We start from the raw sequence: 16,285 nt of genomic DNA on the forward strand, positions 1-16,285 counted from the left end.
CGATACCATTGATGCTGTTGTTAAAAGGCGTTATATCTTTAACTGATGAATTTAAATATCGCCATATAAGTGGTCGTATTTTTCCTGGACACAGTTATTGCAAATTTGACATGTACAGGTTCTTCAGAATATGTTCTATTCGTACACGTGCATTGTTTTCCTTAGTTGATAATGAAATCATTTAATCAAAGTGAAAAGCGTACATGGGTATTACGATACTAAGTGGAAGTCACCCAGTACCTTCCTGGTTCCAAATCAAAGAATAATTTTAGATGATGATACCAGTTGTCAAAGCAGAGCACCACCTATACATGAAAGTCAACAAAACTTCATTACTCTCACGCCCACATACCAGTTAAAATGACAGTGCAGACAGTGTATGATGTCTGAAGCAGTATTAGGAAGATTTAAATTTTTTTAATTCTTTTATTACTGACAATTTAGTACAATTGTTGTATTTTTAACATGTTTGGAATGACAACAAATTCTTCTGGTATACGCAATATTGTCTTTCTTCTATGGGATATTTACATCTAAAAAATATGAAACTCCTCTCCAATATAACATCAACATAGCAGTACATTATTGTAATATAAACGTGCATATATGCATATATTAGCATTTGACAATATAAAATCATGCATAATCAAAGCTACAGGTAAAACCCAATAATAACAAAAAAACATTCATTAGTAGTAAAGACGCCAATAAGTAGGTGATGTGTATAAGCAAACAAAGGAACTTATATAATTACGAAAGCAACAGCTTTGAAGCCACCTTTTAGAATATGCTAATTTGGATTTGAAGGCTGTTACCTACTTAATTTAAGAAATACAGTAAACTACGGTTATAACGAACACGCTTATAACGAACTAACGGATATAACGAACTAACTTTTTAGTCCCGACTATATGCTGTAGTTATGCTGTATATATGCTTATAACGAATTACGGTTATAACGAACTAAAATTAGTAGTCCCTTTGAGTTCGTTATAACCGTAGTTTACTGTAACAGTTTTCACTCTCAGGATTGTCCACACTGGTAAGACAAATTAAATACTGACTTTGTCAACGTCAATATGTGCCAATAAACTGAATCAACGTATTCTCTTTGACAACATCAATACGTTTACCAAAGATATCACTGTTTGTCCTTGTTGCGTGAGGATCGGTACAAAGATATATGACAGTAGATGCTTTGAGAACAGGAACTAAAAACATAAAGGAAGATATCAACAAAGGTTCAATATGTACACAACATCAACATGTAAACGGATGGCCATTAAATATGCAATGCAAAGGTTGATGAATGAAGTTTAGTCTACATTATACACTGCAAATCTTTGAAAGCACCATCTGGAAGTTAGTGAATAACCTTACTATACAACGAGCTCGTCACAGACAGGTATGCGATGATTTCATGATAAAAACTGAACCTTTGCACAGCACTTGTGCCAGCACCATCTGAACCCTCTTTGCTGCAATTAATTTTTTCAAATCTGTAAAATATAATAATTGCTGCTGGTGCTACTACTACTACTTTTACTACTACTACTACTACTACTACTACTACTACTACTACTACTTCTACTACCGCTCTACACAGAGGGATGTTCAAAGCACACATGCATTGCAGGATTGACGATAGCTTTCCTGATCACCCACTAGTCAGTTGACCTTAGCGTTAGCCTGAGATATAAATGCTCACATCCAAAACAACACACTACCTTATACTTAAATCATTATTATGTCCATTCAGTTTGTTCTTTCGTATTCATTGCCATGATTTAACAGTCATAATACTGAAAATATGGCCAGTGAGGATTTGTTTAAGTTCAAGGCCAAAACGTTAATTTTCTTTTTGTCTGAGTTCCTTAGTTGTCGTTGAAGTCATGGAATGTGTAAAATTGCTTAAAAAAACAACTTCTATAGCTTCTATCGCAGCCGATAATAAGTTCACATTAAACTCTACTTACTATTTGTATTTGCAGGGAATTTACAACGCCTGTTGTCTCTTATTTTGCACACATCTAGTTACTGAGGCAATCAGGTTCTGTTTACAGGTTCGAAATGTGAATGTGTGTAAAATAGTTCTAAATGGTTGTCTGTATGCCCAAATAAAAAGACGTTTGCAAGGTAACACCTGATGTTAAAATGAAACTTTTGATGAGGATGTTTGTTCAACAAAGGTTTCAGGCAAGAACTCGGAGTATCTAGGGCGATGACACCAAATCTTATAACTATGTCGGTGGTGTTTTGATAGTGAGTGAGTTGGATTGTGTCCGCTTAATGTGGGAGGAAAGCCCGAAATGATGCAGGTCTCAGACGTTTAATACTTCGGTGAAACCCATGAGCATGGGTATGGCGCTGACAAACCTAGAAACATAATCGGGGCGAACCGGGATTCAAACCCACAATCATAGGTTTCTGGCGTGCCCAAGGGACGCAACTCTGCAAAGCGAATCGCAGCGCCTTAGACCACTGGGCCGGCGTTTTGAGAGATTTGTAGTTCTTCATAGGTGGTCTTAGCATCGCTTTCCCTCGTCGAGTCATCAATGCCTTCATAGAAACCATCTGTAACATGAAACATCAGTATGAGCAGCCATGGATACACGAGAATGCGGTTGTTTCGGTAAAGAGGCTACCGTTTCGTTATACAGTGGCATAGCAAAAATGCGCCTCTCCACACCAACCTCCCCTCGTCACACCACCTCCCCTCTCCACACCACCTTCCCCTCTCCACGCCAACCTCCCCTCTCCACACCACCTTCCCCTCTCCACACCAACCTCCCCTCTCCACACCACCTTCCCCTCTCCACACCACCTTCCCCTCTCCACACCATCCTCCCCTCTCAACACCACCTTCCCATCTCCACACCAACCTCCCCTCTCCACACCACCATCCCCTCTCCACACCATCCTCCCCTCTCAACACCACCTTCCCCTCTCCACACCAACATCCCCTCTCCACACCACCTTCCCCTCTCCACACCACCTTCCCTTCTCCACACCACCTTCACCTCTCCACACCAACCTCCCCTCTCCACACCACCTTCCCCTCTCCACACCAACCTCCCCTCTTCACACCAACCTCCCCTCTCCACACCACCTTCCCCTCTCCACACCACCATCCCCTCTCCACACCACCTTCCCCTCTCCACACCACCATCCCCTCTCCACACCACCATCCCCTCTCCACACCACCATCCCCTCTCCACACCACCTTCCCCTCTCCACACCACCTTCCCCTCTCCACACCACCATCCCCTCTCCACACCACCATCCCCTCTCCACACCACCTTCCCCTCTCCACACCACCATCCCCTCTCCACACCACCATCCCCTCTCCACACCACCATCCCCTCTCCACACCACCATCCCCTCTCCACACCACCATCCCCTCTCCACACCACCATCCCCTCTCCACACCAACATCCCCTCTCCACACCAACCTCCCCTCTCCACACCACCTTCCCCTCTCCACACCAACCTCCCCTCTCCACACCAACATCCCCTCTCCACACCAACCTCCTCTCTCCACACCACCTTCCCCTCTCCACACCACCATCCCTTCTCCACACCACAATCCCCTCTTCACACCACCATCCCCTCTCCACACCAACCTCCCCTCTCCACACAAACATCCCCTCTCCACACCAACCTCCCCTCTCCACACCACCTTCCCCTCTCCACACCACCATCCCCTCTCCACACCAACATCCCCTCTCCACACCACCATCCCCTCTCCGAACCATCCTCCCCTCTCAACACCACCTTCCCCTCTCCACACCAACATCCCCTCTCCAAACCACCTTCCCCTCTCCACACCACCTTCCCTTCTCCACACCACCTTCACCTCTCCACACCACCTTCCCTTCTCCACACCACCTTCCCCTCTCCACACCACCTTCCCTTCTCCACACCACCTTCCCCTCTCCACACCAACCTCCCCTCTCCACACCACCTTCCCCTCTCCACACCACCATCCCCTCTCCACACCACCATCCCCTCTCCACACCACCTTCCCCTCTCCACACCACCATCCCCTCTCCACACCACCATCCCCTCTCCACACCACCATCCCCTCTCCACACCACCATCCCCTCTCCACACCACCTTCCCCTCTCCACACCACCATCCCCTCTACACACCACCATCCCCTCTCCACACCACCTTCCCTTCTCCACACCACCTTCCCCTCTCCACACCACCTTCCCTTCTCCACACCACCTTCACCTCTCCACACCAACCTCCCCTCTCCATACCACCTTCCCCTCTCCACACCAACCTCCCCTCTCCACACCACCTTCCCCTCTCCACACCACCTTCCCCTCTCCACACCACCATCCCCTCTCCACACCACCATCCCCTCTCCACACCAACCTCCCCTCTCCACACCACCTTCCCCTCTCCACACCACCTTCCCCTCTCCACACCACCTTCCCCTCTCCACACCACCATCCCCTCTCCACACCACCATCCCCTCTACACACCACCATCCCCTCTCCACACCACCATCCCCTCTCCACACCACCATCCCCTCTCCACACCACCTTCCCCTCTCCACACCACCTTCCCCTCTCCACACCACCTTCCCCTCTCCACACCACCATCCCCTCTCCACACCACCATCCCCTCTCCACACCACCATCCCCTCTCCACACCACCTTCCCCTCTCCACACCACCTTCCCCTCTCCACACCACCTTCCCCTCTCCACACCACCATCCCCTCTCCACACCACCATCCCCTCTACACACCACCATCCCCTCTCCACACCACCATCCCCTCTCCACACCACCTTCCCCTCTCCACACCACCTTCCCCTCTCCACACCACCTTGCCATCTCCACACCACCTTCCCCTCTCCACACCACCTTCCCCTCTCCACACCAACATCCCCTCTCAACACCACCTTCCCTTCTCCACACCAACATCCCCTCTCCACACCACCTTCCCCTCTCCACACCACCTTCCCCTCTCCACACCACCTTCCCCTCTCCACACCAACATCCCCTCTCCACACCACCATCCCCTCTCCACACCAACATCCCCTCTCCACACCAACCTCCCCTCTCCACACCACCTTCCCCTCTCCACACCAACCTCCCCTCTCCACACCAACATCCCCTCTCCACACCAACCTCCTCTCTCCACACCACCTTCCCCTCTCCACACCACCATCCCTTCTCCACACCACAATCCCCTCTTCACACCACCATCCCCTCTCCACACCAACCTCCCCTCTCCACACAAACATCCCCTCTCCACACCAACCTCCCCTCTCCACACCACCTTCCCCTCTCCACACCACCATCCCCTCTCCACACCAACATCCCCTCTCCACACCACCTTCCCCTCTCAACACCACCTTCCCCTCTCCACACCAACATCCCCTCTCCACACCACCTTCCCCTCTCAACACCACCTTCCCCTCTCCACACCAACATCCCCTCTCCACACCACCTTCCCCTCTCCACACCACCTTCCCTTCTCCACACCACCTTCACCTCTCCACACCAACCTCCCCTCTCCACACCACCATCCCCTCTCCACACCACCATCCCCTCTACACACCACCATCCCCTCTCCACACCACCTTCCCCTCTCCACACCAACCTCCCCTCTCCACACCAACATCCCCTCTCCACACCAACCTCCTCTCTCCACACCACCTTCCCCTCTCCACACCACCATCCCTTCTCCACACCACAATCCCCTCTTCACACCACCATCCCCTCTCCACACCAACCTCCCCTCTCCACACAAACATCCCCTCCCCACACCAACCTCCCCTCTCCACACCACCTTCCCCTCTCCACACCACCATCCCCTCTCCACACCACCATCCCCTCTCCACACCACCATCCCCTCTCCACACCACCTTCCCCTCTCCACACCACCATCCCCTCTCAACACCACCATCCCCTCTCAACACCACCTTGCCCTCTCCACACCAACCTCCCCTCTCCACACCACCATCCCCTCTCCACACCACCATCCCCTCTCAACACCACCTTCCCTCTCCACACCAGCCTCCCCTCTCCACACCACCATCCCCTCTCCACACCACCATCCCCTCTCCACACCACCATCCCCTCTCCACACCACCTTCCCCTCTCCACACCACCATCCCCTCTCCACACCACCATCCCCTCTCCACACCACCTTCCCCTCTCCACACCAACCTCCCCTCTCCACACCACCTTCCCCTCTCCACACCAACCTCCCCTCTCCACTGGGCCGGCGTTTTGACTGATTTGTAGATCTTCATAGGTGGTCTTAGCATCGCTTTCCCTCGTCGAGTCATCAATGCCTTCATAGAAACCATCTGTAACATGAAACATCAGTATGAGCAGCCATGGATACACGAGAATTCGGTTGTTTCGGTAAAGCCACACCAACCTCCCCTCTCCACACCAACATCCCCTCTCCACACCACCATCCCCTCTCCACACCACCATCCCCTCTCCACACCAACCTCCCCTCTCCACACCAACCTCCCCTCTCCACACCAACCTCCCCTCTCCACACCACCTTCCCCTCTCCACACCACCATCCCCTCTCCACACCACCATCCCCTCTCCACACCACCATCCCCTCTCCACACCACCTTCCCCTCTCCACACCACCATCCCCTCTCCACACCACCATCCCCTCTCAACACCACCTTCCCCTCTCCACACCAACCTCCCCTCTCCACACCACCATCCCCTCTCCACACCACCATCCCCTCTCCACACCACCTTCCCTCTCCACACCAACCTCCCCTCTCCACACCACCATCCCCTCTCCACACCGCCATCCCCTCTCCACACCACCTTCCCCTCTCCACACCACCATCCCCTCTCCACACCACCTTCCCCTCTCCACACCAACCTCCCCTCTCCACACCACCTTCCCCTCTCCACACCAACCTCCCCTCGCCACTGGGCCGGCGTTTTGACTGTTTTGTAGTTCTTCATAGGTGGTCTTAGCATCGCTTTCCCTCGTCGAGTCATCAATGCCTTCATAGAAACCATCTGTAACATGAAACATCAGTATGAGCAGCCATGGATACACGAGAATGCGGTTGTTTCGGTAAAGCGGCTACCGTTTCGTTATGCAGTGGCATAGCAAAATTGACATGGTGTGGAGCGTCATTTACACAAGATATGAGAGACGTAATGATCCCATTTGACAGAAGCTAACACATTTGATCATACTTGGCTAAATGATTGCTGATACAAGGGTTAAGAAGATTGCTGTTCCTCACTTTAATAGAAGGGACATATCATACAAAAGGGATCATACCCCGACTTTAGAATAATTTCACAGCGATTCCATTTAAGTTTTCTGCTTAGGGTTACAAGCACATAGGTTAAGTTGAATGAGTGAGTCAGTGTTGCAATAATCAGGCTATATCACGACGGTTTGTTAGCAATTGGGTTTGAAACAGACGAACCAGCGACTGAACTGATAAATAAATGGCATGCAGTCAGGCAAGTCATAGAGTCCGACCAATATTCAATTTATATTTGTTAAGTATTTCGTCGTCTCTTACGACAGAAATAAGGTTTTGGGAAAGAGAGACAGTTATAAGGTTCTAGCAAAAGAGACGGCAATGAGGTTCTGGCAAAGAGACAGCAATAAGGTTCTGGCAAAGAGACACAGCAATAAGGTTCTGGCAAAAGAGACGGCAATGAGGTTCTGGCAAAGAGACAGCAATAAGGTTCTGGCAAAGAGACACAGCAATAAGGTTCTAGCAAAAGAGACGGCAATGAGGTTCTGGCAAAGAGACAGCAATAAGGTTCTGGCAAAGAGACACAGCAATAAGGTTCTGGCAAAGAGACAGCAATAAGGTTCTGGCAAAGAGACAGCAATAAGGTGCTGGCAAAGAGACACAGCAATAAGGTTCTGGCAAAGAGACAGCAATAAGGTTCTGGCAAAGAGACACAGCAATAAGGTTCTGGCAAAGAGTCAGCAATAAGGTTCTGGCAAAGAGACAGCAATAAGGTGCTGGCAAAGAGACACAGCAATAAGGTGCTGGCAAAGAGACAGCAATAAGGTTCTGGCAAAGACACAGCAATAAGGTTCTGGCAAAGAGACAGCAATAAGGTTCTGGCAAAGAGACACAGCAATAAGGTTCTGGCAAAGAGACACAGCAATAAGGTTCTGGCAAAGAGACAGCAATAAGGTTCTGGCAAAGAGACACAGCAATAAGGTTCTGGCAAAGAGACAGCAATAAGGTTCTGGCAAAGAGACACAGCAATAAGGTTCTGGCAAAGAGACAGCAATAAGGTTCTGGCAAAGAGACAGCAATAAGGTGCTGGCAAAGAGACACAGCAATAAGGTTCTGGCAAAGAGACAGCAATAAGGTTCTGGCAAAGAGACACAGCAATAAGGTTCTGGCAAAGAGACAGCAATAAGGTTCTGGCAAAGAGACACAGCAATAAGGTTCTGGCAAAGAGACAGCAATAAGGTTCTGGCAAAGAGACAGCAATAAGGTGCTGGCAAAGAGACACAGCAATAAGGTTCTGGCAAAGAGACAGCAATAAGGTGCTGGCAAAGAGACACAGCAATGAGGTTCTGGCAAAGAGACAGCAATAAGGTGCTGGCAAAGAGACACAGCAATTAATGAGGTTCTGGCAAAGAGACAGCAATAAGGTTCTGGCAAAGAGACACAGCAATAAGGTTCTGGCAAAGAGACACAGCAATAAGGTGCTGGCAAAGAGACAGCAATAAGGTTCTGGCAAAGACACAGCAATAAGGTTCTGGCAAAGAGACAGCAATAAGGTTCTGGCAAAGAGACACAGCAATAAGGTTCTGGCAAAGAGACACAGCAATAAGGTTCTGGCAAAGAGACAACAATAAGGTTCTGGCAAAGAGACACAGCAATAAGGTTCTGGCAAAGAGACAGCAATGAGGTTCTGGCAAAGAGACAACAATAAGGTTCTGGCAAAGAGACACAGCAATAAGGTTCTGGCAAAGAGACAGCAATAAGGTTCTGGCAAAAAGACACAGCAATAAGGTGCTGGCAAAGAGACACAGCAATGAGGTTCTGGCAAAGAGACAGCAATAAGGTTCTGGCAAAGAGACACAGCAATAAGGTTCTGGCAAAGAGACAGCAATAAGGTTATGGCAAAGAGACACAGCAATAAGGTGCTGGCAAAGAGACACAGCAATAAAGTTCTGGCAAAGAGACAGCAATAAGGTTCTGGCAAAGACACAGCAATAAGGTTCTCGCAAAGAGACAGCAATAAGGTTCTGGCAAAGACACAGCAATAAGGTTCTGGCAAAGAGACACAGCAATAAGGTTCTGGCAAAGAGACAGCAATAAGGTGCTGGCAAAGAGACAAAGCAATAAGGTGCTGGCAAAGAGACAGCAATAAGGTTCTGGCAAAGAGACACAGCAATAAGGTTCTGACAAAGAGACACAGCAATAAGGTGCTGGCTAAGAGAGACAACAATAGGGTTCTGACAAAGAGAGACAACCATAGGGTAATGGCAAAAAGATATAAGGTTCAGGCAAAAAGATAGAGCAATAAGGTATGGCAGAGAGAAACAGAAATACGATGATGGAAAAAGAGGCAACAAAATGTTATAGCAAAGAGTTAAAGCAAAAAGGTGCTTTTAAATGAAGGCAGCAAAACTGTTCTGACAAAGAGATACGGCAATAGGGTGCTTGCAAAGAGAGACAGCAATACGGTTCTGGCAAAGAGAGACAGCAATACGGTTCTGGCAAAGAGAGACAGCAATACGGTTCTGGCAAAGAAAGACAGCAATAAGTAAGGTTCCGGCAAACAGAGACATAATAAGGTTCTGACAAAGAGATACAATAACAATAAGGTCCTGGCTAAAGGACACAGCAATAAGGTTCTAGCGCAAAGATACAACGATAAGTTCTGGCAGAGAGAAACAGCTATAAGCTGCTGTCTGTGATGTTAGATCCATGATATGTCACTGCATCAAATTCGGCAACTACTTCAAATCGAGACCCAAAACACCCTGTAACGGATGGAGGTGAACACTCTAATTTTATGGCACGACTCTCTTTTCGACGACATCCAGCACATCCAGCGAACCATGCGTATGTCTTAATAAAACCTCAGAGTCACAATAAAGCAATATGACAGTGAAAGTTTTGTTAACAAAATCTCATAAAAGTTCAAATTGACCACTCTGTACGCGAGTGATGTATATCTTGGCCAAATGATAATAACGTCTTCTGTAAAAATAAAAAATGTATGGATATAGAACCCAATGTAGATATAGTAAACAAAAGTTGCCATTGAATAATGCCTTAAGCATCACCATGCCAAGTCAAAGGTATTCTCAGTTTGTAGAATAAAATCCTTGCAACATAACACATTGACATGTATTAATATTCTGAATCAACAAAACATGCAAGTTGTTTTAATAATAAGACTAAACTTTAAGTCTTACCAGAGGGTTGCGCTGTTCTGTTCCTGTAACGGAAGTCACAATATCACCAGTTTGCAGCTATATGCATGAACACTATCCGGAAAAGTACATTGATTATCAATATCGTGAAGCTGTACTTTAAATACTCACACTGTCATTTCCGTGGCTTGCGTTGGATCTGCATCTGCCAAAGAGATGTATTTATCATAAAAGGTTTTTTTATAAAAGTTGTTAGCTCTTCACAGCTCCATGCGATTATATATGCAGTATATATAGTGTATTTCGTGTATATTCGATATCTTATCACAACGTTAATGAGAATGTTTTGCAATTATGATACTTCATGTTGTTCGTATGTACGTTTGACTTTGATTGAGCATGACAGCTGTCGATGAAGCTAACATCAATAATGTCTTCACAGTAATGGAATACAACCCACCCTTCAATGTTTGGCGTCCTCTCCTGCATACGATGTAGACAGCCGCCGCTACGATAAAGGGAACCAGACATGCCATCCCAACGCCAACACCAGCACCAAACATAACCCCTACAGAAACATACATCTGTTAAGTTAATATGTGTATAATACTGTTTCTTTGTTGAACATAACAGGTCTGTTTTAAATAATGTTTGCTTCATATCAATCAACAAAATTATCCTAGACAATTATCGTTTCAAAACATCCTAGGACCCATCACCTCCCACTCTACACCACCCTCCCACTCTACACCACAATCCCTCTCAACACCACCATCCCCTGTGCACACCGCCCTCCCCTCTCCACGCTCCCTTCTAACCACACACCCCCTCCCGTCTCCACACCACCCTCCTCAATCCACACTCGACCCTCCCCACACACACCCTCCTCACACCACCCTTCTTTTCCCCCCTCCCCACACCACTGTCCCTCTCCACAATCCACCCATCCCACACCAACCTCCTCTCTCCACACCACCTTCCCCTCTCCACGTCACCTTCCCCTCTCCACACCACCTTCCCCTCTCCACGCCACCTTCCCCTCTCCACACCACCTTTCCCTCTCCACACCACCTTCCCCTCTCCACGCCAACCTCCCCTCTCCACACCAACCTCCCCTCTCCACACCACCTTCCCCTCTCCACACCACCTTCCCCTCTCCACACCACCTTCCATTCTCCACACCACCTTCACCTCTCCACACCACCTTCCCCTCTCCACACCAACCTCCCCTCTCCACACCACCTTCCCCTCTCCACACCAACATCCCCTCTCCACACCAACCTCCCCTCTCCACACCACCTTCCCCTCTCCACACCAACATCCCCTCTCCACACCAACCTCCCCTCTCCACACCACCATCCCCTATGCACACCAACATCCCCTCTCCACACCAACCTCCCCTCTCCACACCACCATCCCCTCTCCACACCAACATCCCCTCTCCACACCATCCTCCCTTCTCCACACCACCATCCCCTATGCACACCAACATCCCCTCTCCACACCAACCTCCCCTCTCCACACCACCATCCCCTCTCCACACCAACATCCCCTCTCCACACCACCATCCCCTATGAACACCACCTTCACCTCTACACACCACCTTCCACTCTCCACACCAACCTCCCCTCTCCACACCACCATCCCCTATGAACACCACCTTCACCTCTACACACCACCTTCCCCTCTCCACACCAACATCCCCTCTCCACACCAACCTCCCCTCTCCACACCACCATCCCCTCTCCACACCAACATCCCCTCTCCACACCATCCTCCCTTCTCCACACCACCATCCCCTATGCACACCACCTTCACCTCTACACACCACCTTCCACTCTCCACACCACCTTCCACTCTCAACACCAACCTCCCCTCGCCACTGGGCCGGCGTTTTGACTGTTTTGTAGTTCTTCATAGGTGGTCTTAGCATCGCTTTCCCTCGTCGAGTCATCAATGCCTTCATAGAAACCATCTGTAACATGAAACATCAGTATGAGCAGCCATGGATACACGAGAATGCGGTTGTTTCGGTAAAGAGGCTACCGTTTCGTTATACAGTGGCATAGCAAAAATGCCCCTCTCCATACCACCTTCCCCTCTCCACACCACCTTCCCTCTCCACACCAACATCCCCTCTCCACACCACCATCCCCACACCACCATCCCCTCTCCACACAACCTTCCCCTCTCCACACCGCCATCCCCTCTCCACGCCAACCTCCCCTCTCCACACCAACCTCCCCTCTCCACACCACCTTCCCCTCTCCACACCACCATCCCCTCTCCACGCCAACCTCCCCTCTCCACACCACCTTCCCCTCTCCACACCACCATCCCCTCTCCACACCAACCTCCCCTCTCCACACAACCTTCCCCTCTCCACACCGCCATCCCCTCTCCACGCCAACCTCCCCTCTCCACACCAACCTCCCCTCTCCACACCACCTTCCCCTCTCCACACCACCATCCCCTCTCCACACCAACCTCCCCTCTCCACACCACCTTCCCCTCTCCACGCCACCTTCCCCTCTCCACACACCTTCCCCTCCCCACAGCCTACCCTCTCAACACCAGCCTCCCCTCTCCACACCACACTCCCCACACCACCCTCCCGATTCCACAACAGCCTACCCTCTCAACACCACCCTCCCCTCTCCACACACCTTCCCCTCCCCATCCCACCCCAACCCCCACCCCAACCCCGACTCTATAACAGCCTACCCTCTCAACACTCCTTCCCCTCCCCACCCCCCACCCCCGACTCTATAACAGCCTACCCTCTCAACATCACCCTCCCCTCTCCACACACCTTCCCCTCCCCACCCCCAACCCCCCGACTCTATAACAGCCTACCCTCTCATCACCACCCTCCCCTCTCCACACCACCCTCCCCACACCGGATTTTCAAAAGGTAGGTCCATAAGGAAGGCGATTACAATGATCTACTAACAAAGCCACAATGGGGGTGGGGGGGTGGGGGGTGGGGGGGGTGGGGGGTCGGGGTGTGTGTGTGGGGGGGGGTGGGGGGTGGGGGGGTGCTAGTCCCGACCGATGGCGATTTATAGTGCTAGCCCACTGAGATACCCTGCTGCAGCTTAACATGAATACCCCACTCAGACACAGTATACTGACTCCGAGCCGACCAGTCCTTGTTTTAGCCCCTTAATGCCGAGCGCCAGACAGGGTAACAACAAATACCATCTTTTAACGTATTATGGTTAGACGCGGCCGGGGATCCGGGGTGATGTTCTACCACTAGAACACGGAGGCGGTCGTTATTGATTGTAAATGTACATATATTCTAATTTATACCATCCACAGCAAGTTGTATCATCTTCGATGTGAGCGTCAAATTCGTTTCGGTGTAGCTTCCATCGCATCGTATGTCCTTCATGTGAATTTCTGATGTTACCGTTCTTGTAAACCGACTTCTGGTGGTAGTAAGACCTTGGTTATTGCGTGACCATGACGTCACACCGGTTGTCATGGCCGTCTCGGCAACCATCCATGTTATTGTTGAAGGTGGTTTCGTCGGGCTTGTTTCACACTCAAAAGTTATGTTGTCACCTTCAGTGACGTGTTTAACTCGTGGTGTTGAATTGAGAAGTGTGATGCTTTCTAGTGGAACTGATGAATATAATGGTACGATGATTTTAAATATACACACATTACCTACATCAAGTCGAAACACACACACTAGCACAGTGTTTGTTGGCTCCCATGCCGCTTTCAGCAATATCACAGCCATATGACGGCGAGGGGGGCACGGGTGGCTCAGTCGTCTGAGGCACCTCAATTAGCTGTGCAGAGTTGCGTCCCCTGGGCACTCGAGAAACCTATGATCGTGCGTTCGAATCCCGGTTCGCCCCGAATGTGTTTCAAGGTTAGCACAGTACCCGTGCTCATGGGTTTAACAAAAGCGGTAGACGTCTGAGCCCTGCAACATTTCGGGTTTCTTCCCACATTAAGCTGACATGCCGTGATATAACTGGAATACTGTTCAATGTGGCGTTAAACCCAACTCACTCACACACTGTGACGACGCGGTACACCATATATAGGTATTTTACACGGCGAACGATTCAAACGACCAGCTCAAACTGTCACACATACGGAAGAAGTCATTTAATATTCTGACGGAGTATTGTTAAGTGACAGATACTTTTCTGTCCTTACCTCTAAACATATAAAAAAAATTTGAAAGGAAGGACCAACAATTATCATTTTGCTGACAAACTCACTTTTAGGACAGTTTTTAAACAATATATAATTGGGGAAGAGAATGTATGGATATCAACTTCTTTAATTATCATGAGGAAAACAACGTTTCGGAGTATATGCTTACTCCTTCAGTCACCTGATGAAGGAATAAGCATATACTCCCAAACGTTGTGTTCCTCATAATAAAGAAGTTGACATCCATAAATTCTCTTCTTTATGTGTATCACTTCTAAATGCCTTTCAAAGACTTGAATATGTTATTGAGAGTAAAATCTGAGGCAATAATCTTTTACTTGTGTTTACTGGAGGACATATTTTTCCTACCTGCACCCCGAAACGGTGTACATGCTACCTTGAAAATATTTACATTTCTCACCATTGACATCAAGAGCTATAATGTTGCTTCTCACACCGATGAATTTACATGTCCAGTTCGTGTTCTGATCCGTGTCAAAGTCAACGTCAGGAATTGTCAGAGTGTAAATACCATTTCTTGGGCAAGTTAGATTATAGATGGAAGACTCGATGTCCCAGCACTTCACTTCGTTTAATTTGAAAATGTTCCTTTTCATAAAGTAATTCTGTGTTACGTTATGCAACTGCCGTGTCCAGACTAATATCCCAGAGCGGAGCCTGTACTCATTGGACACGTAGCAGGTGAAGGTGAATGGACGCCCAACGGTTGCTGAAGAGGCCGACCCTGTCAGGTTAAGGGTTATGCGTTGACCTGGAGGAGGAGAGCCGGTTCGTTATTAGGATATTGAAATAAAGGATTATTTCGTATTCATATTCATTACTGTGGCATTATGAATTCATATTCTGTATATTCTGTCATTATAATAAAACCAGCTATCTGTAGCAGATGCTATGATTATGCAATACACAGTGTGGGCAGGGGTAGCCTCGTGGGTGAAGAGTTGGCTCGTCACATCGAAGTTTCGGGTTCGGGTAACGCTGTTTCTGGTGTTTCCCATCACTCCACTCATCCGAGTGATGCGACATTGCTAAAAACGGCGTCAAACACATACAAAATGGAATATTGATAAAAACGGCGTCAAATACATACAAAATGGAATATTGCTAAAAACGGCGTCAAACACATACAAAATGGAATATTGCTAAAAACGGCGTAAAACACATACTTAATGGAATATTGCTTAAAACCGCGTCAAACACATACAAAATGGAATATTGCTAAAAACGGCGTCAAATACATACAAAATGGAATATTGCTAAAAACGGCGTCAAACACATACTTAATGGAATATTGCTTAAAACCGCGTCAAACACATACAAAATGGAATATTGCTAAAAACGGCGTCAAACACATACTAAATGGTAACTTGCTAAAACGGCGTAAAACACATACTTAATGGAATATTGCTAAAAACGGCGTAAAACACATACTTAATGGAATATTGCTAAAACGGTGTAAAACTTAGTAGCTAAAATGCAGAAGGTGACTTCTACTTAAATGTGAATACAAATGTGACTGAAGGTCTGTGTTCTTACAATCTTACAAGTATTCATATCTAATAGCTACATATGGGTCTCTGTGTAGTCTGTTACGATAGACAGCCTCGTAAACTAACTGCTCAGCTGCAAAATGTACTCTAAAGATTTCGTGTGTGAAAATTAAGCCATATTGATATTAGAATTTAACTTGTTTAGATATGTTT

The 16,285-nt window shown here is 48.3% G+C and overlaps 1 protein-coding gene across 4 annotated transcripts; it reads right to left on the reverse strand.

Moving 5' to 3' along the window:
- Positions 1-282: 282 nt before the first annotated feature.
- Positions 283-15,329, reverse strand: LOC124151285. 4 transcript variants are annotated; one of them, XM_048383347.1, is made up of 9 exons: positions 14,983-15,329; positions 13,698-14,012; positions 12,253-12,357; positions 10,843-10,950; positions 10,554-10,587; positions 10,425-10,447; positions 6,917-7,021; positions 6,226-6,330; positions 283-2,574 (listed from the first exon to the last, which is right to left on the reverse strand). In XM_048383347.1, exons 1-9 carry the CDS (start codon positions 15,176-15,178, stop codon positions 2,474-2,476), a joined length of 1,092 nt encoding a protein of 363 aa, XP_048239304.1. In that variant the 5' UTR covers positions 15,179-15,329; the 3' UTR covers positions 283-2,473. The 4 variants fall into 4 exon arrangements, with proteins under 4 accessions (XP_048239304.1, XP_048239307.1, XP_048239305.1 ...); XM_048383350.1 differs by lacking the exon at positions 13,698-14,012; XM_048383348.1 differs by lacking the exon at positions 6,226-6,330.
- Positions 15,330-16,285: the final 956 nt, after the last annotated feature.

The sequence above is a fragment of the Haliotis rufescens genome, unplaced genomic scaffold (assembly GCF_023055435.1).
Source record: "Haliotis rufescens isolate VD_foot unplaced genomic scaffold, xgHalRufe1.0.p SCAF_47, whole genome shotgun sequence".
NCBI lineage: Eukaryota > Metazoa > Mollusca > Gastropoda > Lepetellida > Haliotidae > Haliotis > Haliotis rufescens.